Source organism: Theropithecus gelada, chromosome X, assembly GCF_003255815.1.
Source record: "Theropithecus gelada isolate Dixy chromosome X, Tgel_1.0, whole genome shotgun sequence".
Classification (NCBI taxonomy): domain Eukaryota; kingdom Metazoa; phylum Chordata; class Mammalia; order Primates; family Cercopithecidae; genus Theropithecus; species Theropithecus gelada.
This window is the reverse complement of record NC_037689.1, coordinates 126,996,954-127,021,524: the sequence shown is the minus strand read 5'-3', so window position 1 is coordinate 127,021,524 and position 24,571 is coordinate 126,996,954. Positions and strand designations below refer to the sequence as shown.

Genomic DNA, 24,571 nt, shown 5'->3' with positions numbered 1-24,571 from the left:
ATTTCACCATATTGGCCAGGCTGGTCTTGAACTCCTGACCTCAAGTGATCCGCCCACCTTGATCTCCCAAAGTGCTGGGATAACAGGCATGAGCCACTGCGCCCGGCCTAATATTGATATTTTAGAGCATTACATTCTTAGTAGAGTATGAAAAATATGAATTAATACATCATTGGTAAAATTGATAAACTGTAAAATGTACTGATGGGTTCTTCTTGACTATAGAATTAAAATATTTGAAACCACATATATTTATGCACTTAGGAATTTATTACTTCCTCACGCACTTAAAAGACTAAAATGTTCTTTTCTTATTAAAATTTTAATTTTTTAACAACAGGGTCTTTATCGCTCTTGCCCAGCTGGAGTGCAGTGGCATGATCATGGGTCACTGCAGCCTAAAACTCCTGCACTCAAGCAAACCTCCCACCTCAGCCTCCGAAGTAGCTAGGACTACAGGCGCATGTCACTGCACACAGCTGGCCTTTTCAGTTTTTGTGAAGATGGGGTCTCACTGTGTTGCCGAGGCTGGTCTTGAACTCCTGGGTTCAAGCAGTCCTCCTGCCTCGGCCTCCCAAAGTATCAGGATTACAGGCATGAGCCACTGTGCCTGGCCACAATTATTAATAGTTATATTTAAAGAGACCAGCATAGCACTTGACTCAGAGTAGGCGTTCAGTGAATAAATGGGCATAGAACTGTTGTATTTAAGTTTGCTTCCATCCCATAGACTCCTACAGTTGGACCAGATTTGGATAGAATGCGAGCAGATATGCCAGTGGGTTGGAGTTCATTTTAATTTTCCTTTAATCTAACTTTTTCTAAGGTTAGACTTTATTTGGCTATCATCCCTGCAGCTTTTATTTATTCATAAGCTTGAATAGCCAGTTATAAATGTGTTTTATTATGCAGCAATAGTGTTCGATTTGGTACCTTGAACTGTTGTAACAATCTGACATAAGATACAATTAATGCACTAACGGGGTGCATTTAAGGTATTTATTCTTACGCATTACCTTGTGAGGAAGTGATACAACATTTTCTTTTTTTTCTTTTTTCTTTTTTTTTGAGACGGAGTCTTGCTGTGTTGCCAGGCTGGAGTGCAGTGGTGCAATCTCAGCTCACTGCAACCTCTGCTTCCCGGGATCAAGTGATTCTCCTGCCTCAGCCTCCCGAGTAGCTGGGACTACAGGCCTGTGCCACCACACCCAGCTAATGTTTTGTATTTTTAGTAGAGATGAGGTTTCACCATGTTGGCCCGGATGGTCTCGATTTCTTGACCTCATGATCTGCCCACCTCGGCCTCCTAAAGTGCTGGGATTACAGGTGTGAGCCACCGTGCCCAGTGATACAGTAGTTTCTAAACAGCAATGCTTAAGCAGCAGCAGTTACATAAAAGCATCATAACATTTAATACTTGTTTGTGAAATGTAGGACATGTTTATTTGAATATTAACTCTCATATAATTGCCTGTGTGCATTTTAGTATAGACTGCCATTGCTTTTTGTTAGTATGATAGAGATTCAAAAGTGACTAGGAACCTGGGAAATATACTGCAGAATGTATAGGTGAAGACATCGATTAAAAAAGAGCAAAGGTGAAACAGTGTCCATTTTGTTTTACTAAGAGCTGTAGAAGAAAATTCTGACCTCATAGAACTTTACCTACAAATTCAGAGGCACAAATGTGGAGTGGAGTTTTTTGTGTGCCCTTGCTCGTTCAGCTGCTTTTGACTTTCAACCATAACAGGCACAGACCTTCTGTCATTCAGACTTAGGTAGGCTTAGTGTCTAGGATTTTAGTACATAGGAAATGTAATGTGGATCCTCTTTAATCTCTTTCAATAAGTCACTTCAAGTCTACTGATGCTTTCTCTGCCTTTTGAATTGATGCTTTGAAGCTGAGTATTGGAGCAAAGGATATTTGAACTTAGTGCCCAGGATGATTGATATTCACCACACACTAAGGGGCAGTGCCGCTCACTGCAAACATTACATCATTTATTAAAGGTGGAGATACATATCCTAGTATTCAAAAAGTGAAACTTGAGTGACTTTGCTTTGAATAGAATCATAAACCGTTAAAAAGGTATGGAGAAGCAAGGCAGCACAATTTTGTTTAAAGTGAAGCTGAGTCTGTAGCTTAAAACAGGATTTGCAAACTGTGGCCCACCACCTGTTTTTGTGTGGCCTGAAAGCAAAGAATGATTTTTATATTTTTAAGTGGTTGAAAAAAATCAAAAGAAGAAGGATATTTTGCTGCAACATGTGAAAATGATACAAAATTCACATTCTAGGGTTCATAAGTATGATTTTTTTTGGAAAATGGCCACACATTTGTTTATGTATTGTCTTTGGCTGTTTTCATGCTACAATGGCAGAGCTAAATAGTTGTGACAGAGATTGTGTGGTCTGCAAAGTCAAAAATATTTGCTGTCAGGCTCTTTATAGAAACAATGTACCAACACCTGGCTTAAAAGTATGTGTAAGAAAGGTGGAAAGAATTAGAAGGAAGGGTTGATACAAGTGTTACACAATTCTATAAGAAATGGGTTAAGTGAAGGATGGGTGTATAAAGGAGAGGATATTTAGCCTTAAAGAGGAGTATTTGGGGACCTAGGGGTGACTGTGATAGAGGCATGGGAACTTGCTTGAAATATGTGAAAGATTGTCATATGGAAGAGGAAATCAGCTTGTTCTCTAATGTCTACAAAAGTTAGACCTAGAACCAATTTTTGGAAACCATGAGGTAGCAAATTATAGCTTTGCATAAAGGAACATTTTTAACTTGTCCAAAGTTGGAATAGCCAGCCTTGTGAGTACCGCATCATTGGAATAATTCAGACAGGCTGTACAACTAATTAGCAAGGACCTAGTAGTAGGGATTCAAACGTCAACCTGAATGACTTTTAAAATTTCCTTTATGATTTTATGAACTACTAGTGAGAATCTGTATCAAGAAAAGATTTCTGAGTACATACTACACTTTTGATTACATCACTCCTCCTGCTCAAAAATTGTTTATAGGATCCTTTTGTCAATGGAATTAAGTAAACATTTTAAGTTCTTTGTTCTTAGTTCCCAGGTTCTTTACACAGGCACACATTGGAGATATTGCAGGTTCAGTTCCAGACCACCACAATAAAGCAAATGTCACAATAAAGCAAGTCACATGAATTTTTTGGTTTCTCAGTGCATATACAAGTTTTGTCTATAAGGCGAGCAATAGCATTATGTCTAAGAAAGTACTTACTTTAATTAAAAATACTTTACTGCTTAAAAATGTTAACAATCATCTGAGCCTTTAGCAAGTTGTAATCTTTTTGCTGGTGGAGGGTCTTGCCTCAGTGTGAATGGCTGCTGACTGATCAGGGTGGTGGTTGCTGAAGGTTGGGGTGGCTGTGGCAATTTCTTCAGAGAAGACAGCAATGAAGTGTGCCACATTGATTGACTCCTCCTTTCACAAAAGATTTATCTTTGGCATGTGATGCTGTTTTATAGCATGTTACAGTAGAGCTTCTTTCAAAATTGGAGTCAGTCCTCTCAAATCTTGCCAATCCTTTATTAACTAATTTTATGTATAATTCTGAATCCTTTGTTGTCATCTCAACAGTGTTCACAGCATCTTCACCGGGAGTAGATGCCTTCCCAAGTAACCACTTTCTTTGTTCATCCATAAGAATCAACTCCTCATCCATTCAAGTTTTATCATGAAATTGCAGCATTTCAGTCACATCTTCAGGCTCCACTTCTAATTCTAGTTCTCTTGCTATTTCCACCACATCTGCAGTGACTTCCTCCACTAAAGTCTTGAATCCCTCAAAGTCGTCCATGAGGATTGGAGTCACCTTCTTCCAAACTTTTGTTAATATTGACATTTTGACTTCCTTCCATGAATCACAAATGTTCTTAATGGCATCTAGAATGATGAATCCTTTCCAGAAGCTTTTCAATTTACTTTGCCCAGATCCATCAGAGGAATCACTATTTATGGCAGCTATAGTCTTATAAAATGTATTTCTTAAATAATATGACTTGAAAGTCAGAATTACTCCTTGATCCATGGGCTGCAAATGAATGTTGTATTAACAGGCATGAAAACCATCAATATTCTTATATGTTATCTCCAGCGGAACTCTTGGGTGACCAGGTGCAATGTCAAAGAGCAATAATATTTTAAAATGAATCTTTTTTTGAGGAGTAGGGTCTCAACAGTGGGTTTAAAATATTCAGAAAACTATACTATAAATAGTGCTGTCACCCCAGGCTTTGTTGTTCCATTTCTAGAGCTAAGGTAGAGTGGATTTAGCATAATTTTTAAGGGCCCTAGGATTTTTCAGAATAATAAATGAGCATTGGTTTCAATTTAAAGTCACCAGCTGCATTAGCCCCTAACGAGTAAACATGTCATTTGAAGCTTTGAAGCTGGGCATCCGCTTTTCCTCTCTAGTTATGAAAGTCCTAGATGGCATCATCTTCTAATATCAGGGTATTTTGTCTCCATTGAAAGTTCATTGGTTAGTGTGGCCACCCTCATCAATTATCTTAGCTAGATTTTTCTGGATAACTTGCTGCAGCTTCTCCATCAGCACTTGCTGTTTCCCCTTGCACTCTTATGTTACGGAAACAGCGTCTTTCTTTAAACTTCATGAAACAACCTCCACCAACTTTAAACTTTTCTTCTGCACCTTCCTCACCTCTCTCAGCCTTCATAGAATTTTGAAGAGTTAGGATCTTGCTCTGAATGAGGCTTTGGCTTAAGGGAATGTTGTGAATGTTGTGGCTGGTTTGATCTATCCAGACCACTAAAACTTTTTCCATGCAGCAATAAGGCTGTTTGACTTTCTTATCACTTGTGTGTTCAGTGGCGTAGCACTTTTTTTTTTTTTTTTTTAAATATACTTTACGTTCTGGGATACATGTGCAGAACATGCAGGTTTGTTACATAGGTATACATGTGCCATGGTGGTTTGCTGCACCCATCAATCCAGCATCTACATTAGGTATTTCTCCTAATGCTATCCCTCCCTTAGTGTCCCACCCCCCAACAGGCCCTAGTGTATGATGTTCCCCTCCTCGTGTCCATGTGTTCTCATTGTTCAACTCCCACTTATGAGTGAGAACATGCTGTGTTTGGTTTTCTGTCCTTGGGTTAGTTTGCTGAGAATGATGGTTTCCAGCTTCATCCATGTCCCTGCAAAGGACATGAACTCATCTTTTTTTATGGCTGCATAGTATTCCATGGGGTATATGTGCCACATTTTCTTTATCCAGTCTATCATCGATGGGCATTTGGGTTGGTTCCAAGTCTTTGCTATTGTGAACAGTGCTGCAGTAAACATACATGTGCATGTGTCTTTATATTAGAATGATTTCTAATCCTTTGGGTATATACCCAGTAATGGGATTGCTGGGTTAAATGGTATTTCTAGTTCTAGATCCTTGAGGAATTGCCACGCTGTCTTCCACACTGGAGGAACTGGTTGACCTAATTTACACTCCCACCAACAGTGTAAAAGCATTCCTATTTCTCCACATCCTCTCCAGCATCTGTTGTTTCCTGACTTTTTAATGATTGCCATTCTAACTGGTGTGAGATGGTGTCTCATTGTGGTTTTGATTTGCATTTCTCTAATGACCAGTGATGTTGAGCTTTTTTTCATATGTTAGTTGGCTGCATAAATGTCTTGTTTTGAGATGTCTGTTCATATCCTTTGCCCACTGTTTAATGGGGTTGTTTGGGTTTTTTTCTTGTAAATTTGTTTAAGTTCCTTGTAGATTCTGGATATTAGCCCTTTATCAGATGGATACATTGCAGAGATTTTCTCCCATTCTGTAGTTTGTCTGTTCACTCTGATGATAGTTTCTTTTGCTGTGTAGAAGCTCTTTAATTTAAGTAGATCCCATTTTTCAGTTTTGGCTTTTGTTGTCATTGCTTTTGGTGTTTTACTCATGAAGTCTTTGCCCAGGCCTGTGTCCTGAATGGTATTGCCTAGGTTTTCTTCTAAGGTTTTTATGGTTTTAGGTCTTATGTTTAAGTCTTTAATTCATCTTGAGTTAATTTTTGTATAAGGTGTAGAAGGGGTCTAGTTTCAGTTTTCTGCATATGACTAGCCAGTTTTCCCAATACCATTTATTAAATAGGGAATCCTTTCCCCATTTCTTGTTTTTGTCAGGTTTGTCAAAGATCAGATGGTTAGATGTGTGGTGTTATTTCTGAGGCTTCTGTTCTGTTCCATTGGTCTGTATATCTGCTTTGGTACCAATACCATGCTGTTTTGGTTACTGTAGCCTTGTAGTATAGTTTAAAGTCAGGTAGCGTGATACCTCCAGTTTTGTTCTTTTTATTTAGGATTGTCTTGGCTCTACGGGCTATTTTTTGGTTCCATATGAAATTTAAAGTAGTTTTTTCTAATTCTGTGAAGAAAGTCAAGGTAGCTTGATGGGGATAGCTTTAATCTATAAATTACTTTGGGCAGTATTGCCATTTTCACGATATTGATTCTTCCTATCCATGAGCATGGAATGTTTTTCTATTTGTTTGTGTCCTCTCTTATTTCCTTGAGTAGTGGTTTGTAGTTCTCTTTGAAGAGGTCCTTCCCCTTGTAAGTTGTATTCCTAGATATTTTATCCTCATGGTAGCAATTGTGAGTTGGAGTTCACTCATGATTTGGCTCTCTGTTTGTCTATTATTGGTGTATAGGTATGCTTGTGATTATTGCATAGATTTTGTATCCTGAGACTTTGCTGAAGTTGCTTATCAGCTTAAGGAGATTTTGGGCTGAGACAATGGGGTTTTCTAAATATACAATCATGTCATCCGCAAACAGAGACAATTTGACTTCCTCTCTTCCTATTTGAATACCGTTTCTTTCCTTCTCTTGCCTGATTGCCCTGGCCAGAACTTCCACTACTATGTTGAATAGGAGTGGTGAGAGAGGACATCCTTCTGTTGTGCCGGTTTTCATAGGGAATACTTCCAGTGGAATAGCAGTTTTAATTTCCTCCAAGAGTGTTTCCTTTGCATTCACAACTTGGCTAGTTGTTTAGCTCAAGAGGCCTAGCTTTTGGCCTGTCTTAACTTCCTCACTAAGCTTAATCATTTCTAGCTTTTAATTTAGAGTAAGTCCTTTCCTTTTATTTGAACACCTGGGGGCCATTTTAGAGTTATAATTAGCCCTATTTCTATATCATTGTGTCTCAGGGAATAGAGAGAAGTGTGAGGGAGGGAGAGAGATGGGGGAACGGCTGGTCATTAGAGTGGTCGGAATACACACAACATTTATAAATAAAGTTGGCCATCTAATGTGGATGTGATTCGTGGTACCCCAAAATGATTATGATAGTAACATAAAAGACCACTGATCTCAGGTCACTGTAACAGATACAGTAATGATGATTTTTGAAATATTGTGAGAATTACCAACATGTGACACAGAGACATGAAGTAAACATATCCTCTTGGAAAAATGGCACCCATAGACTTGTTCAGTGCAGGATTGCTACAGACTTTCAATTTGTAAAAGCACAATATCTATGAAGCTCAGTAAAGTGAAGTGCAATAAAACAAGATATGCCTGTACTTTGATCCTAACTTAGCTGTATTCATCACTCATGCTGTGCAACATTTCCCAAGTTGATTTCTACCAAATGTTGTTCCAGGGTGTGCAAATAGATGACATGCAGAACAAGAGTTCTGTGTTCAGATAGAGTTGGGACATGCTGGTGATACTGAATCCTACCATTTACATTTCCACTCTGCATTAGAATGCTAAAAGCTCTGAGAAGTCCTATCATAAAGACATTTGTTTAACATTTTAAAAAACCAACATTTCCCATATACATTTGAACACAGGAATTTTTTGCCACAGCTATTAACACTACAGAGCAGTTTTCTATTTGTTATTTTCCTATTCTTTTCTGTTGTCTTTATTGTTTTTGCATCTCCTCTTTTCCTCTTATGTGCTGTTTTTCTCCAACTTCATTTTTAAATCCAGTGTGGGGAAATAGTGAGAGAAAGAGATAATTAGACTATAGAATTGTGGAAACAGTTTGAGGTCCTATGAACAATTCCCTGTAATCCCCCACAAAATAGGAAGATAAAGATGTACAAGAGTCTAGGAGAATATATGAAAGGAGAAATTATAGAAAAAGAAGTGATTTTGACATCATGAAATTTCTCATAGTCATTTCATAGTCACTTATTCAATAAATGAGTCATTTTTTATTGGTAATCTAGCCTTTCTCCTTTTAACTTCTAGTTTTAGCTAGTGTTCTGTTTATGATAATGTATGTTGCATTAGGCAGTCATGAAGCATATGAATAAAAAAATGGAGCTATTATCTATAGAGAACATGACATGACCTATGCTAGGAAGGTAACACCTATATCTGCCCATTCCTCGATGTCTTTCTCTAGAGTCTTAGATTATTTTTCTGTCTGGAGTAGTTATTGACAGGTTAAAAGGAATTAAGGTATGAACTAATTACATAGTCCATTTATAGTCATTTTGAGGTATTCTACTTCCCTGCATAGGAGGCTGTCTCAAAAGTATTAGTTTTTTTTTCCGAATCACCCACATGAACCATGAGTATGTATCTAAAGATATCTCCAGTCACAAGCAACTATTACTTATTGAGAATAATAATAGCCAGAGGATATAGCTTAATGATTCACGAATCAGCTTTACATAAAGACTGCTTAGTCTCCCTAGAAACCAACGATCAAATCTCATCAGGGTCAACTTAGCCCTTTCTATAATAGATAAATTGAATAACATGCTGTTTAATTTGTATGTGTGTTATTGAATGAAACTATGAAGAATATTTGGTCTGCATACTAAAGATATCACTATTGTTTTGTTAAGTAAGGAAAATTTCAGAGTTACTGTTGGTAAATTATTTAACCCAGGGTAATTGAAGATACACAAGAAACTTGAACATGCCAGTATTATGTTAGATTATTTTTAATAGGTAAACAATAATTCATTAATGAGTAATTTTTTTTCTGGCTAGACTCTCTGGTTTTCTGCCTCCTTTCAGGTTTCATTTAGAGCCTAAAATTCATTTGCCTGGATAGTTGATCTTATTTTGTATCTTACATTTCCTATGTTGTATGTCATTTTCTTTGGATTTTATTTGGAAAGATAAAACTGAATTTTAAACAATTTTTCGTTCTTAAAGAGTTACAAATTGCCCAAGACTTAAATGTTCATTGCAGAAAATTTGGAGAATTCAGGCTAGTATCAAGAGAAAAATAAAAGTTATCAATGGTCCTACTCTCAGAGATAGCCGCTGTTAACGACTAGTAATGTTGTTAATATTCTTTTAGCTCTTTCTGTGTATATATATAATAATAATATGTGTCTGTGTATTCTATTTCCAGATTACCAAAATTTTAGTTAGTTCCCAGTTTAACACTGCTCTAAACATTATTTTGTAAATTTTTGTATACATCTCATTTCCTTACAATGAATTTCTGGGAATGGAATTTTTAGGTCAAAGGGTATGAAAATTTTAAGATCCTTCATTGAAATTTCCAATTTGCTTTTGAAAAAGGTAGTGTATTAGCTTGGGCGGCCATAACAGAATGCCACAGACTGGGTGGCTTAAGCAACAGGAATTTATTTTCTCACTGTTAAGGAGACTGAAAGTTCAAGATCAAGGTGCCAGCAGGGCTGGTTTCTGGTGTGGCTTCTCTTCCTGGCTTGTGGATGGCCACCTTCTGCACATGATGTTCTCATGTGGCCCATTCTTGGAGTGCATGCAGAGAAAGGGAGAGCTTTGATGTATCTTCCACTTCTCACAAGGACACTAGTCCTATTGGATTAGGGCTCCGCCCATATGACCTCATTTAACCTTAATTACCTCCTTAAAGTCCCCATCTTCAAATGCAGTCACATTGCAGGTTAGGGCTTCAAATGAATTTTGCAGAGACATACCTCAGTCCATAGCAGATAGTAGCATTGACATTTCATCATCAGTGAATGAAAGTTCCCATTTCAACATCTTATTGTCAATACCAGATATGTATACCATATATGTATACATGCATACAAACATTGTACATATCATTGCTAATTTGATGGCATTGTTTTACTTTGCATTTCTTTAGTCATTAGTTGCAGTGAAACTTGATTTTAATGTTTGGGCTTTTTTTTTTTTTTTTTTTTTTGGTGAGTTTTCTATTCCTGCACTTCGACCATTTGTATGTGCATGTGTTGGGGTTGTTCTTAATTGCCAGGAAACCTACATTTTCTCTTGAGTGTTTGGCTATTCTGGCAGACATTTTTGCTTATACAGAAAAGGAATCATATCTTAAAATATTATTTATCCTTTGATGTTAAACCATTATTTACCTTTAAAATATAGCAAAGTATATAGGGTTATTAATATATGAGATTCCATATTAATGAATCATGTTTAATGCTCACCATACATTCATAAAAAGTATTTATAATTTGCATGCATTGATTTGCTGACAGTGAAATATAGGTAGTGGCAAGGTTAATGTAGAAATCTTTTCAGGCATTATTTGCTCTGAATTAACAAATACAGCAGTGTTTACTGTGGTGTGGTCCCCAGAACTCTGATCCCACAAGATGCCCGGTGAGAAGAAAGTCTGTTGGTTAAGTATTTTTGACAACTGCTGCATCCTGTATGCCTAGTGGTTCACAGTGCACATAGGAAACTGAAAGGCTCTGAGAAGCTATGTAATAAGTAAATCTGTTTACCTTTTGTAAACTGAGTACTTCTAAAACTTATTTTGACCACAGAACATCCCCTTATTTTTTTTGTTTATGTGATTTATGTTAACTTTTTATTTTGAAATATTTATACATTCACAAAAAGTTGTAAAGAAAATGTACAGAGAGGTCCCATGTACCCTTCACCCAGTTTTCCCTAATAGTGACATTTTGCAAAACTATAGTGAAATATCACCACCAGGAAATTGACATTCATATAATCTATAGAGCTTGTTCAGATTTCATCAGTTATACATGTGCGTGCGTGTGTGTGTGTGTGTGTGTGTGCAGTTCAATGCAGTTTTGTCATGTGTAGAGTGGTGTAACCTCCACCACCGTAAGACTCCATTGTGCTATCTGTTTACAGTCACACCCACCATCTCTCCTCTCCCTAGCTCCTGGCAACCGTTGATCTGTTCTCTCTTTCTATAATTTTGTCATTTAAGGATGTTATATAAATGCAATAATATGGTATGTAACCTTTTGAAATTAGCTTTTTTTTTTTTTTTTTTTTTTACGTAGCATAATTCCCTTGAGGTTCACTCAGATTGTTAACTATATTAATAGTTCTTTCCTTTCTATTGCTGAGTAATATTATATGATATGGATGTATCACGGTTTGTTTAACCAGTCATCCATAAATGACACTTACCCCCCCTCCTTATTTTTGGTGCAATCTATTAATACTCTGTGTGAATATTTTTCAGAAAAATGGCAGTTTTGGAAATTCTGTACCACAGAAATCATACATTTAAATAGTTGTCAGCCTTTTAAAGATTATGATTGGGTTGCAGAAATTAAAAATCTTTTTATTACTTCATTTAGGAATTCCAGAGACGCTGTAATACTCTGATTTCATTGATTGAGAAAGAAAATATGGAAATTGAGGAAAGAGAGAGAGCAGAAAAGAAGAAACGGGCAACTAAAACTCCAATGGTAAAATTTTCAGCATTTTCCTAACTTTTAGGTAGATCCCATTTTTTTTTACATAATTAAAATGCCTATATTATGTTTAATGCCACAGTGATACCTATAAATAAAAGCTGGTTTTATGAAATGCTAATTTGTTTTGGACAGAAAAAGAGTTACATCACTACCATGTTTCTTATTTGTTTGTAGAACATATGGTTAGGAACTCCCTAGTAACTAGGCTCAGTATTTTTAAAAATTCCTCATGAATCTAAACAGAAGTATAATGCAAGCGAAATCTTCTGAATTGAGACTAGAGCTATCATGGGGGTAGCAGAGGGGTAAGGGTGGGATGGGATTGGGCTAAAGTTGAAACTAGGAGTTCTGATTTGATCAAGTAAGTTTTCTGATGTTTGTGGAACTATGAGTACAAATGAACTCTGAGCAGACAACAAAGCATTGCTTGGTAATAAGTGAACTGTTGAATTGATAGGATAACTTGATTTTAATCCGGTCAGGTTGCTTTGTATAGCTGTAATTTAAAATATTCTTTAATAGATCGTATTATTTGAGTGTGGTTAAGTAAACTGCCATATTTCATCGAATCTAAGATGCCTTCCATTGTAAGACACAGCATTATTTTATGTACCACTGAGGGAAAATGCTGCCAGGTGTAATTTGTCGTCCGTTGTAAGATGCATCCTGATTTCAGAGATGCTAAAATGTGAAAGAAATGTGTATCATAGAAGATATGAAATATGGTATGTTAAAACCTATCATAAGTTTTTAAAAAATATATACTCACAAATAAAATTTTGCCCAGAAAACATTAAGTAGTTCTTTAAGATAAGAGTACATTTATAATACCGTGTGTAAGTAGATACTTGATGACTATTTTTGATGGGTATTTTATGTCTTTTCATAAAAAGAAACATCTTTGAAGATTATTTTACATTGGGTTATATAGTTTGTTGGGCTATATAGAACATTAACTGTGAATATAACATTTAAGTGAATATTCATGTTAAAATTTTTTTTTAATGCATTTGCATCCTAGATTTAACATTGTTGGGCCATTTAAAATGTGCATATTGGAGCAGAACATTAAATCTGTTTCCATTTTAGTCACAGAAAAGAAAAGCAGAGTCAGCTACTGAGAGCTCTGGAAAGAAGGATGTCAAGAAGGTGAAATCCTAAAGCCTAGAAATAAAGTTTTAAATGGGAAACTGCTATTTTCTTGTTCCCATCTTCAAATGCTAATTGCCAGTTCCAGTGTATTCATGGTACTCTAAGAAAAATCTCTTTGGTTTTGATTTCTTGCATATTTTATATATTTTACAATGCTTTCTACCTGAAATGTGTAGCTTTATATTTTATGGCATTCTAGTATTTTGTGTACTGTATTTTGTGCATTTCATGTCTTCATCAAGATCCTCTCAGTCCTTGTTCTTTTGAAGCTTGTGCTGAGGTTTTAGCTTTTCTATGTTTTATATGCCGCTGCTTTGAAAGAGAACCTAGATTCTATAGTTGTATTATTGTTGTTTCATACTTTAAATTTATATGGCTGTGGAAAAACGAATTAAAATGATTTGAGGAGAAAGACTTTTTCACTTCTTTGTTGCTTTCTTTTCTATTGAGTCTGGGCTTGTATGTGTTACTGCATACTGTGATTAGCATAATACTTGTTTCTTTGAGGTCATCTAAATATTTTTTTCCAAAGGAATAAAGGGTGAGGAAAGAAAAATATTAAAAAAACTAATATTTGATACTGTGCTTGCTGTCAGTATGCATTACATTTAAATTATTCTCTAAATATTCAAGTGGGAAAATATAATAAAGAAATGTCTATAAGAAATTTAATTATTTCCTGTTTTTTTGTGCAGTAGAAAGTAGTTGTGTTTACTGAATTGTACTGTTTACTACTGTGTATTTGGTTCAAAGTTAAAGCTTTGCTTGCTGACTTGTGTGTGATCTTCTGTCCCATAGAGCCAGTTCAGAAGGGCCTGGGTGTAACATGTAGAATTATTAACAATTAAGTTTAGAGTATGAAATAAGCACTATGCATGCAGAAGAAGGGGGGCTGTGTTTGTCACTAATACAGTTATGCTCAGGTAACAATCTCAAAAGTGTCAGAGGTTTTATACACCAAGAGTTTTTTTCTTGCTCACACTACATATCTCATGCAGGACAGAGGGATGTGGGAATGGGAAGGGATCTGCTCCACATGGTAACTCAAGGTTCCAGGATGACTAAGGCTCTGCTCTTTTGTGGCTGCAACGTCTGGAACATGTGGCACTTAGGCTCTTTACTGCCTCAGCCCAGAAATGACATGTGTCACATCCACTTATATTTCATTGCCACCAAAGTAGTCCTGTCATCCTATATACCTGAAAGAGGGCTAGCAAATGTAGGGAAATAAATGGAACGTCTTACATTACTGCCTCTGTCACAGAGACTGTCAGTTCAGGAATGAACCTGGGTCTATTACATGAAACTTTTAGTGTGGAATTAATCAGAGTTTGGGTCAGATTGTAAGAGAGCAGGGAAAATGGATCTGAATCTAGTGTGAAATACACAACAAATAAGTAAAGCTGAGAATGCAGGATAATGATGTTAGTTACCAAAACAAGGTTTGGACCACTAAAGAGTTGTCTCTTCCCCCTTCCAAGATCTTTTTGCATTTCCTATCAGACTCTCTTTAGTGTACTACTAGCAAATTCTGGGTAGCCCCTGAGTGTAAGTCAGCATTCTTCACATCCTCAATCTTCATAGAGATTCTCCAACAGAGGAATAGATCTTCTAGAACAACAACTGACTGTCTGTGGGACTCTTCTAAGTCTCCATTCATTGTCCGGATTTTATATCTCTTACTGCCATGTTTCTGGTTGGATTATTTTTACTGTTTCCACTATTAGCACTTAGACTCTTGTACCCTGTTGGGGGTTGGGGTAAAATTGGGATTCTATTAAGAGACAAGGTTGGGACGATATTAGGGGACCCAGGGATACCCAAATCTATCCTTGGCTTAACTGCCTTTTTTGTAAGGAAGGGAGGTTAAGGTGAGCAAAGTAATACTTCACTAGCTGGTGCTTTGGCTGCAAACTCCAGAGCTCTTCAGCCCAAAATCTAACCTTGGAATTTTCTACTCCAATGATATGAATAGCTGTAGTTAGTCGTCTGTGCTGGGGAAAATGATACCAGAGACTTTTACTGATAACGCCAAGTTGTATGCAGTAGAAAACAGCCTAATAAGGGTCTGGACTCTGATCAGTCAGTTCAGCCTTTCTTTTCCTAGGGAGCAGTGAAGATGGCGGGTGGGAGCTTGCACAGTTAGGGTCTTTGAACCCCAACACGGACATTTAATAATCTCTAATTCTCATTCTTTCTCTGGTAATCCAAAGGGGTAGGTAGCTGAGCTAATATGTGATTCTCTACTTTAGGGGAGAAAATCTGCAGGTAAGTTCTTCTTTTCATGGAGCCATTTCCCTGTTCCATATCATGGCTGTTATGAGTCTTTCTTGGACCAAAGAGATGTGAAATTCAGGTCCCCAGGGCCTTCAATGGATGCTTCTGATGTCATCCTTAGAAACTTGTGAAATAGTTTTATTCAGGACTTAACTTAAAGACCACACTATATATTTAGTGAAAAATTCATCACCTATTCTACCTCTCATCTTAAAGTATGTATAGCTACTTTGTTGAACCTAGCCTACCAAACAGACCCATACAGTGAACACCAGATGATAGCTTAGTCCAAATAGTAACATCTTGGAAATACAAAATGCCTCAAGTCTGAATATGAAACCCCTCTTATTGTGAAATTTCCTCAGAGAAATTCAACTCCCATTGAAAATGTAAAAGTCCCAACAAAGAAATCCCACTTCAAACAAGTGGCCTAGACATGGCTGCCATGTTGGGGAGATGAATCTGGATTGTCAGTTTACTATGTCAGCTGTATGGAGGCCAGAGGAAGCAGAAGAGAGTGCTATATACATGAATGCAGTCTTATAAAGCATAATGACTCTGCCCACCAGCAAAAATGGTCCAGTGGATTACATTGGAATCTGACCCAACCTGATTCCTTGTTTGGAAAATGTACAAGGAGGAAAGTGAGCACAGAAACAGAGACCCTGAGTGGCTTCCTTCACTCAAGGCCTCTATCTGTAAAAGATAAGCAGTGAATGAATTTCCCAACAACCCTAGATCTTCCACAGAGGTCCTTGTAAAGCTCTGTCTTGATTCATTGGCTACTCAGGCTCTAATTTCCTTAGAATCAAAAGAAGGCAGGTGGTGAGCTCAGTAATCTCTTGTTTTTATCATAGCCATTAGTATGGCTTTATTGTATAGTTCTGTGTTTTTCTCTGGCTACCTAGCCTACGAGTGTCAGGCTATACTTGGATACTTGTCAGATTACACAGTTTTCCCATGAAATGTGTTTCCAAATTTGATTCTTTGTCTAAGACTCCCAGTTAAGAGAAATTTTTGAACTAAAATATTTGCAGCTATCTTAGTTGCTAGGTGTTTGGTTTGAAAAGCCTCTACCTAACTGGTGAATCTATCTACTGTCATCAAAATGAAATGCTGTTATTTCCCAATTATTGGCAAAAGTCCCCACTGTGGTCTATTGTTTCCCCTCTATGGTGCAGTAGCCAGTGCAGCTAAGAGTCCAGGCCAGCTTCAAGGCCACCACATGTCTTTCTCTCCAGGTGTTCTTACCAATTCCTGAAATCCTCAGGTTGTTACCAAATTTCCAACTTCTCTGCGTATTCCATCTCATGTTTCCTTCATCTCCCCAAGCCATCCTGCCTGATAGACAGGAGTAAGATTTTTTCTGTGGTTGAAATACACATAGCTAATACTAACTGTCCTGTCACCTATCCCTCAGCCTTATTATTTCTGTGTGTTCCAACTGATTTTTATTTGCCACTGTCTCTTTCTGAAGGCTTTTTCAGAGGCCTAGAAGGCTTCTCTACCCTCCGCATGGTAGGCTGGAAGAGCTAGGGATTAACACCTCTGGAAGTGACTCTGAATAAAAAAACTGATGGGAGTTGGTGTAGGAATACCCCAACTCTCTTACCTCTTGAGCAAGGTAACTAAGGTATGTGATTTATAGTTCCCCAGAGTTTACCCACCGGATTAAGCTCCAACCACCCACAGTAGCGGCTGTCTTGATAACACACTCTATTAACTGCTTTCTTTTCCCTGTATCACTTCCCTACTCACCTGTAGGTATTTCCTTATGTCAGCTCCTGAATAAACGACTTGAATTAGAATCTTTGTATCAGCATTTGCTTCTGAGGGAACTCAAATTAAGATACTTGCCTTATGTGCATAGCTCTTCTTGGCCCTTAGTAATTCATTTAGAAAGCATAGGGTGTTTAATAAGAGTAATGACTGGATAGCATATTATTGATCTGTTCTTATAAATTCTATTCCCTCTGTGAACAGCTAGTGGGTGGTATGACTGAATCAGGGTATTCTGCACTGGGAACCCCGAGCTCTTCCAGGCTACCTTACAGAGGATAGAGAAGCCTTCCAGGCCTCTGGAAGCTAATTAACAAAAGAAATTTTCTTGTATCACCAATAGCTATGGTATTGGGTATTATCATTAGGCAGAGGTTACAAGGTTCTCAAGTGTTTGGTAAGGCCAAAGCTGGTGCCCAAGCTATTGTCTTTTTAAGTGTTCTCCATGCTAGCTGGTATTCCTTCCCTGTACCAGTGTTTCATTTAGATATTTGGACCAAGCATTGGCCTTTCTTACTGTAATGCAACCATTACGAAAGCTTGTTGATAACAGGCTCTTTTCATCTGTTGGCCTAGTGACTTGATCATTTGTCCCTTTCCTGATACATTGCTCTCCTGCTGAGGAAACGTTCATCTAGGCCACTGTAGTCAGATCCAAGCTATATCTTTCCATTGACTTTCAACCCTGTCTGTATTGCCCCCAAGATATGCTTGGTTAATTTCTGATCTTCCTGTGATATATATACTAGAATTCATCAATATATTGGATTACCAAATTATGTGGGCTGTCTTCAAGAGTCTCCATATATCTATGGGAGGTTGATGGTGAGCATTATTCATCTCACAACTGTCTACCTCTTTTCATGAATAGTTTTGAATTAACATATATCCTTCAGTGGTAGAGCTCAAAGCCTATTTGCTATATCCAAGATAGAAAAGATCTTTGCATAAGGTCTCACCTTTGCTAGAATATTTATTATGTGACCATCATCATCATCATGTAGGATTATTCAGCCCTCTCCTGAAATCAACTGTAAGTTTCCAAATGCCATTTGTTTTTGTACTGGCATTTAGTTTTGTACTGGCAATAAGATCACTGCTGAAATATAACTTACCCCTTTCTACTAAGATTGTCATGGTATTTCGTCTACTATTTCCTAATGTATGTTAGCTACACTGTTTACAGTTAGGTAGATGGTTTCCTTTGCCTTCATGAGAAATGATTGCAATTGGGTCTGAGATCTGGGTGCTGTATCTGTGTAGGTATATCCTTTTCTCCTTTCATATATGTCTATCCTGGTTTCTAAGATCTCAAGCTTTCTTCCTTTCCTAGTTTTGTTTATTGAGACATGGTCTCATTCTGTCACTGAGACTGGAGTGCAGTTGTGCAATTTTGGCTCACTGCAGCCTTGACTTCCCTGGCTCAGGGGATTCTCCCACCTCAGCTTCCCGAGTAGCTGGGACTATAGGTGTGCACTGCCACGACGGGCTAATTTTTTGTATTTTTTGTAGAGGCAGGGTTTCGCCATGCTGCCCAGGTGGGTCTTGAACCCCTGGGTTCAAATGATCCTCCCGCCTTGGTCCCCCCAAAGTGATGGGATTACGGGTGTGAGGCCCCACACCCAGCCTCCTTTTCTAATTCTTTCCTGGCTTGCTTCCCACCACTTCCAAAGCAATAACTATCTCCCGGGCAAGAGTTTTTAGTTCATTTAAAGTATCCTGTAATCTAACACATCCTATCCTGTAGTCTAACCTATCTTATAATGTAACCTAACCTAACCAAGGGCCTTTATTTCCAGGTCGACCCAATTCTCAAAGCCATGGCATTCTGGATATAGTTATTATTTAATGCCCTGTCGACTTTTGATCTTTTTTCTTTCATTGACTTTTACTCTTCACCTCAGTCCGAGAGTAAGCTACTGTCTCCATGTAGTGAAGGTCTTAATCTCTTTTTATGAGTGAACTCTACCTTCCTTCAGTGATTGCATCCACACTCTGAGGTCTCTAAAGTCCACAACCATAATTAGACTCTTGGCCGATGTTTATTGAAGATTCCTGATCAGGAAAGAAACTGCAAGGTGTGTCGTCTTTTGATTAGGCCTTGCAAATCACTAAGGGTTATTTTTTTAACTCTATCTTTTCTCCACAGATTCTTATATTAGGGTTTATGCAATGTCCAAATCAGAGTCAACATGAGAACATATGGTGGGGAAGGGACTCAGAAAACTTCAGAGAAGGCCATGACACCTCAGAATTTTATGTGACCATTATTCTCTATCTCTGGATACAAGTTAAAACAAAGTTCAGAGGAACAGAGTCTAGGCCTGTCATCTAAGTTAGGTGTATGAGTATTTGGATCTAATGATCCAATAGGCCAAAAATGTCACACACTGGAATTCTGTTTATTTTAGGGAGACCTAGCTGCAGAACCTTGTGGCTCCTGCAGTTTGAAGTCATGGACAAGGTTATCCTAGCTCCTAAAATGAATATTTACACCAATACCAGCACCTGCCTTTTACACATGGGAGATTATACACTGGCCCTGCAGCAGCAGTGCTTCAAGTTTGAGGACTAAACCTCAATCTCTTTTGTGGGACTTTATTCCCCAAATGTCTGTCCCTGGGGAATACAGTTGCCCTGTCTTCTTGAGATCATATCAGTGTCAGGGACAGAAGTGAGATCCAGGCACCATTAAGGGATGAATTATGGTAGTGATTGGCCGGGTGACTTGGGAATATTTAAATTCTGCCTTGGCCCTGTCACCCTGGTGTGTTCCACAAGAGACACATGTGATTAAAGAGTGGCAAAGGAAGTAAAATAATATTGGGGGCATTGACCCCCAGACTCTATTTCAGCACTCTACTAAGCTGACCACAAGGAAGCTTAGAGTAGAGATAATGTGGAACTCAGAACCCAAACAGGATAAATAGCTTAGCATTTCCCTTAGGCCAAAGTCAAATTTCCAAATTTGCCATTCAAATGAGAAAAAAAAAAGTTACAGCCACCAGCCCCAGAGAGAATGAACCCAGAAAGGGGCTTTCTACCTGTATGGGATTGTTTATATTCTCAGGGCTCCACCCAGTAAAAACTGTGGTTCCAACAGCGCCCAGGAATCTTGCCCATCAATTCAGCACTCCTCCACTACTTGGGTAGGAGGCTGGGGAGCAGACTAGAGAGGAACTTTTAACTCCTTTGCCTGGAAGTCAATATGGACACTATGCTTGCTTAGATGCTTAGCTATGGCAACCAGGTACATTCTTTAGTGTGTGCTTGATTATGTGTTGATATGTGGCTGGAGCATTGACTAATACAGAAGGTATCAAAAGAGGTACCATTATAGAATGCAAACTCAATAACTTTCTGTGAGAATCACATCACCTATGTGGGACTTATTTTCTAACACAGTTTTTGATTATTGGTGAGATTCTTTATCAGTGAACTTGAATCCTTGAGACAATGGTTTACTATACCATGATGTCACAGTATTTTGAGTCTTCTGGGAAATGGCAACTTGCTGCTGTTTACAATACTGGGAGAAAATGTGATACTTTCATATGCTGTTATAAATGCACATACACTGAAATTTGAATATGGATGGACTATGTTTTTAAACGATTTGTTTTTATTTTGTAGTTTTTAAAAAAAGCAATGTAGACTATATGTGAATAGTTTGCATGCCATAATTTTCCTCACGTGGAGATCTTCTGCAATGCTAGGTAGGTGCTGTGGTATGCCAAGCTGCACTGCTTAAACCTCATAGAACTGGAATTAGTGATTTTATCTCTCAGGATGCGGGGATATGGATTTGCCGTGCTGAAGGAAATCATTCAGAACCACATTCAGAATTTTCGGCTTTAGGCTTTGAAGACAACTACACTTGGTTTGGCTTTATTTCAGACAGGCTCCATGTCAGTTACCTTTTGCTGCATAAAAATCTACCCTAAAACTCAGTGGCTTAAAACAACCACTTGCAACTCACAATTCTGTGGGTTAGCAGTTTGGGTTGGGCTCAGCATCTCATGGGCTCAGCTACTTTCAAGTTGTCAAATTCCTATTTATACATTCAAAGAAATCCTTATAAGTTCAAATAGGGGTATTAAATTAAACTTCTAGTAAAGTTGAGTTCTTATAACCAGAATGGTTCATAGTCTGAGAAGAAGAAAGCAACATGCAGGAAAAAAAAAAAAAAAAAAAAAGGCCTTGTGGTCAAAATAGTGGGGCCAAAACTGGGCAGTGAGATCAAAATGCCCTGTATTGTTTGAGAGTACCCTGAGGTTCAAGATATTTATTGAGGTTCAGGGACGGTCCTACCACCCCTATTCTGTCACTGGGTCAGAACTCAGACAAGCTTTTTTGAGGCAGGAGACCTTTACCTTTGCTACCTAAGCTGTTTGCTTCAGAACAGGCTTTCCTGTCACTTTTGCTGCCACCAAAGTTATCATGATTTGTGATCCCATAATTGCCATTATTTCCATGGATGGGGCTGGACTGACTGTGCCCTGTTACTTGTTATGACTAAATTAATGTTTCTGGGGCAAAATGTCTCAACTCCCATGTCACTGGTCCCTAAGTGAGATCCCCACTCAGTCCACCATTGGGCAAAGATGTTCCAGCAAAAATGGTTTGAAATTCAAATGCTTGAGTCATCTTTCTGGTCTCATAGTGGTTTGATCTCAGAAGCTTTGTTGCTCTTTTTGCCACTGGACCTTGGCCGTCGTCATCTCTGTCCATCCTGACAAATGTCATTAACTTTATTCATTTAAAATGTACTTGTCTATTTATTATTTACTCATTTGTGTATTCATGCATTCAGTTGTTCATTCATTCTTCATTTTTAATTGCACCTCAGGTTAAACCCTAGAGAGAAGGGGTTGTGGCCATGACCCCTTCTCTGACAGAATACCCTTCAAGCTTTGTATCCATAGGGACAGTCTGTCTCTGTTTCTTTATTTTATTGCCCTTGCCTCTCATTGGCTCTGTGTCTCTATCATCTTGTTACTTGCTCTCACGTGCTCTTACACTCAAACAAATATAAATAGCTCTCTCCTCAGGCACTCTAGTAACTCGCTGACTACCTAAATAAGAACAGGTGGTTATTATAAGGACATCAGCCAGCAGAAATCGAGGCAGTTATGCTCTTCATCTCTCTCCGGGGCTACATGATGTCTCTCTCAATGTCTCTGTCACTGTCATTCTCTCTCTCAGCATCCCTGCTTCTCTCTGTATGTGTCCATAGCTCTAATCAATGGCCTACTGATTTTGTGCATGAGTTCTGCTTTTATTGTTACTTTTTCTTGCCATGATCCTTCGTAGATCCCTCTCTTCCTCAGGACATTTTTGGTAAACTCTAACTCTCATTTCTAACTGCTGCCGCCTTCACGTTTTTGAATGGGAGAAATCATATGGGCATAGATCATCTTCTGCATCAGGCCACATTGTAGGTAAGTGACTCGACTGACTTGGCTACAACTGGGTCAGGGGTACACCCTGTGGCTAAAGGGTGAGGTCATGTGATATAAAACTTGGCAGCAAGAGCAGCAGAGGTTGCAAGCAGGCAGTGGACTAACAGGCAGTAATTGACATTTTCATATAGTCTGTTTCTTGCCCGTTAGTACGCTGACCTTTCTCCTATATACAATACCAAAGATGTCTCTGCCTAAAACCACCTACCTATTACACCTCAACCACAAACATGTGCTTCCAGGAGAGACACAACTCGGTTTCATCTAGAAGCCATATGAAAGAATCATATTAAAAGCTGCCTGTCAGTCTCTGTCTGCAACCTTTAGGGGACATCCTTAAATCTTCAGTTCCTGGGCCTGCTTGTGGTCTTTGGTTCAGCGTGTATATTGCATCCTTGCAGCTGCTTGGGAATGATGAATTATATACTGAAACCAGTAAGCATAAACTATTGCAGAGGAGTTCTTTCATCAGCAAATCTGACTAACTGGGGAATCTGCCTCTGGGACGATTATCCCTGAGATGATCTGAGGGCAGCAGAAGTACACTTCTAGGTAATGTTGGCACTCTGGGCAAAGGCAACTTGAGGGATTGGTTCTCAAACTCGAACTTGGATTGGAATCACCTGAAAGACTTGTTAAAACTCAAACTGGCCTATTGCCATATCACACTGAACATGCCCAATCTCGCCTGATCTTGGAAGCTAAGCAGGGTTGGGCCTGGTTAGTACTTGGATGGGAGACCCCCTGGGAACATGAGTGCTGTAGGCATTATTTAAATTTAATTTAAAAAAATCCAGAATGCCGAGCTCCATCTCCAGAGTTTCTGATTCAGTAGATACTTGCATTTCTAACAAGTTCCCAGGTGATGTTGATGCTCTTGGTCCAGGAATCACGCTTTGAAAACTGCTGTTTCTAGGGTGCCAATTTGAATCCAGGCCTTTGGTGGTTGAGCTGAAGTGGGCTTTGTTGTCTCGCTGTATGGTAGTTTCAATCTAGGAGAATTTCACTAGGTCATCTGACAGTTATGATCCTTGGAAGCCCTTGATTTGTAAACTCAAAACAGAGGTCTCCCTGTGTTATCCCTCCTGGCACCTGGATTGCCACTGTTCCTCATATGCTGATTGTGATGTCCATACTCACCTGGGATTAACTGTTGCCACTTGTGTCCAACCCTAGCTCCTCCAATCCTCTTTTTATATAGTGATACTTCTGTGATCACCTCTTGAATTCTCATTTCCTGCCAGGAAGGACTAATGCCCCATGCGTGAATCTTTCCATGCTTCCCAACTCAAAATTCCCAAGACTGGGAGTCTGATTGGTTGGCCAGTTTATTTTTGTGCCAGCTATGTCAAAGGTTGCTGACTGGCTTGTGGATTTTTGGCCCTTGAGTTGTGAATTCATCCTGAGTCTCACTGGCTGTGTCCAATGAAGGGCACACTAATATAATACATAACATGGCTGCTAGACAGTAGGGGCTAAGAGTAGAGTAGGTGGACAACGGGCCTGGGGTCTGGCAGGCATTGATGGACATTTTGAGTACAGTGTATTGACTGGCAGATTGATTTTTAGATGGTACTCACCATAGTGTTTATTTCAAATTATACTGCTATTACTGTAATATTAAAATATAATATAAATTAGAATATAACAATACTGGCAATTATTTAATAACCAGCTAAACTTGTTATTAAAATACTGAATACTACTTAGTGATTGGTAAATAGTTCCTTCCCTGAACCTCTTGAATGCGTTCTTACCCCAACTGACTTGATCCCTTCCTGAGACCCCCAACACCTTCTTACTACCCAACAACTAAAGGGTTATTTTGTGGCATAGCAGAGGACTCCAGGCTTCTGCTTCAGGGCTAGGGTTGGCCTCCTCCATTTTGATTGGCTTATGTCTGTGCCATTCTGGTTACTAATTATTTTGAATGCCACCCCATGATTTAAATGGAAAGAGGATCCAAAACTTATATTACAGAAGGCATGTGTACAATATTTTCTATGTGTACTTGTATCAATGTAGTTGTAAATAAAGCATTTCATAGTTTGATTGATTTGTTCTAAAGCAATTTCAACATGTCTTGCTTTAAAAAAAGGGAAAGCATGTCTTTTAAAAAGCATTTTAAAACTGATAATCTTTCCTTAGGTTCACTGTCTTCTTGCAAGTGAAATAAATTTTGGTCACAAATCAGAATGATTAGATTGTCTGT

The 24,571-nt window shown here is 38.4% G+C and overlaps 1 protein-coding gene and 1 pseudogene across 3 annotated transcripts in view; both read left to right on the top strand.

Annotated features, from left to right (window-relative positions):
* The window catches only part of SMARCA1 (SWI/SNF related, matrix associated, actin dependent regulator of chromatin, subfamily a, member 1), a 77,372-nt gene extending 63,859 nt beyond the window's left edge, over window positions 1-13,513 (top strand). For 2 of the 3 annotated variants that reach the window (XM_025373001.1, XM_025373002.1), the window contains 2 exons: window positions 11,570-11,680; window positions 12,779-13,513. In XM_025373001.1, coding sequence (XP_025228786.1) covers window positions 11,570-11,680; window positions 12,779-12,850 — 183 coding nt within the window. In that variant the 3' untranslated portion in view covers window positions 12,851-13,513. Of the gene's footprint in view, window positions 1-11,569; window positions 11,712-12,710 lie in introns of all 3 variants that reach the window. The other variant, XM_025373003.1, reaches the window with a different exon arrangement.
* A 9,496-nt stretch (window positions 13,514-23,009) lies between these two features.
* LOC112616754 lies at window positions 23,010-23,127 on the top strand (annotated as a pseudogene).
* Window positions 23,128-24,571: the final 1,444 nt, after the last annotated feature.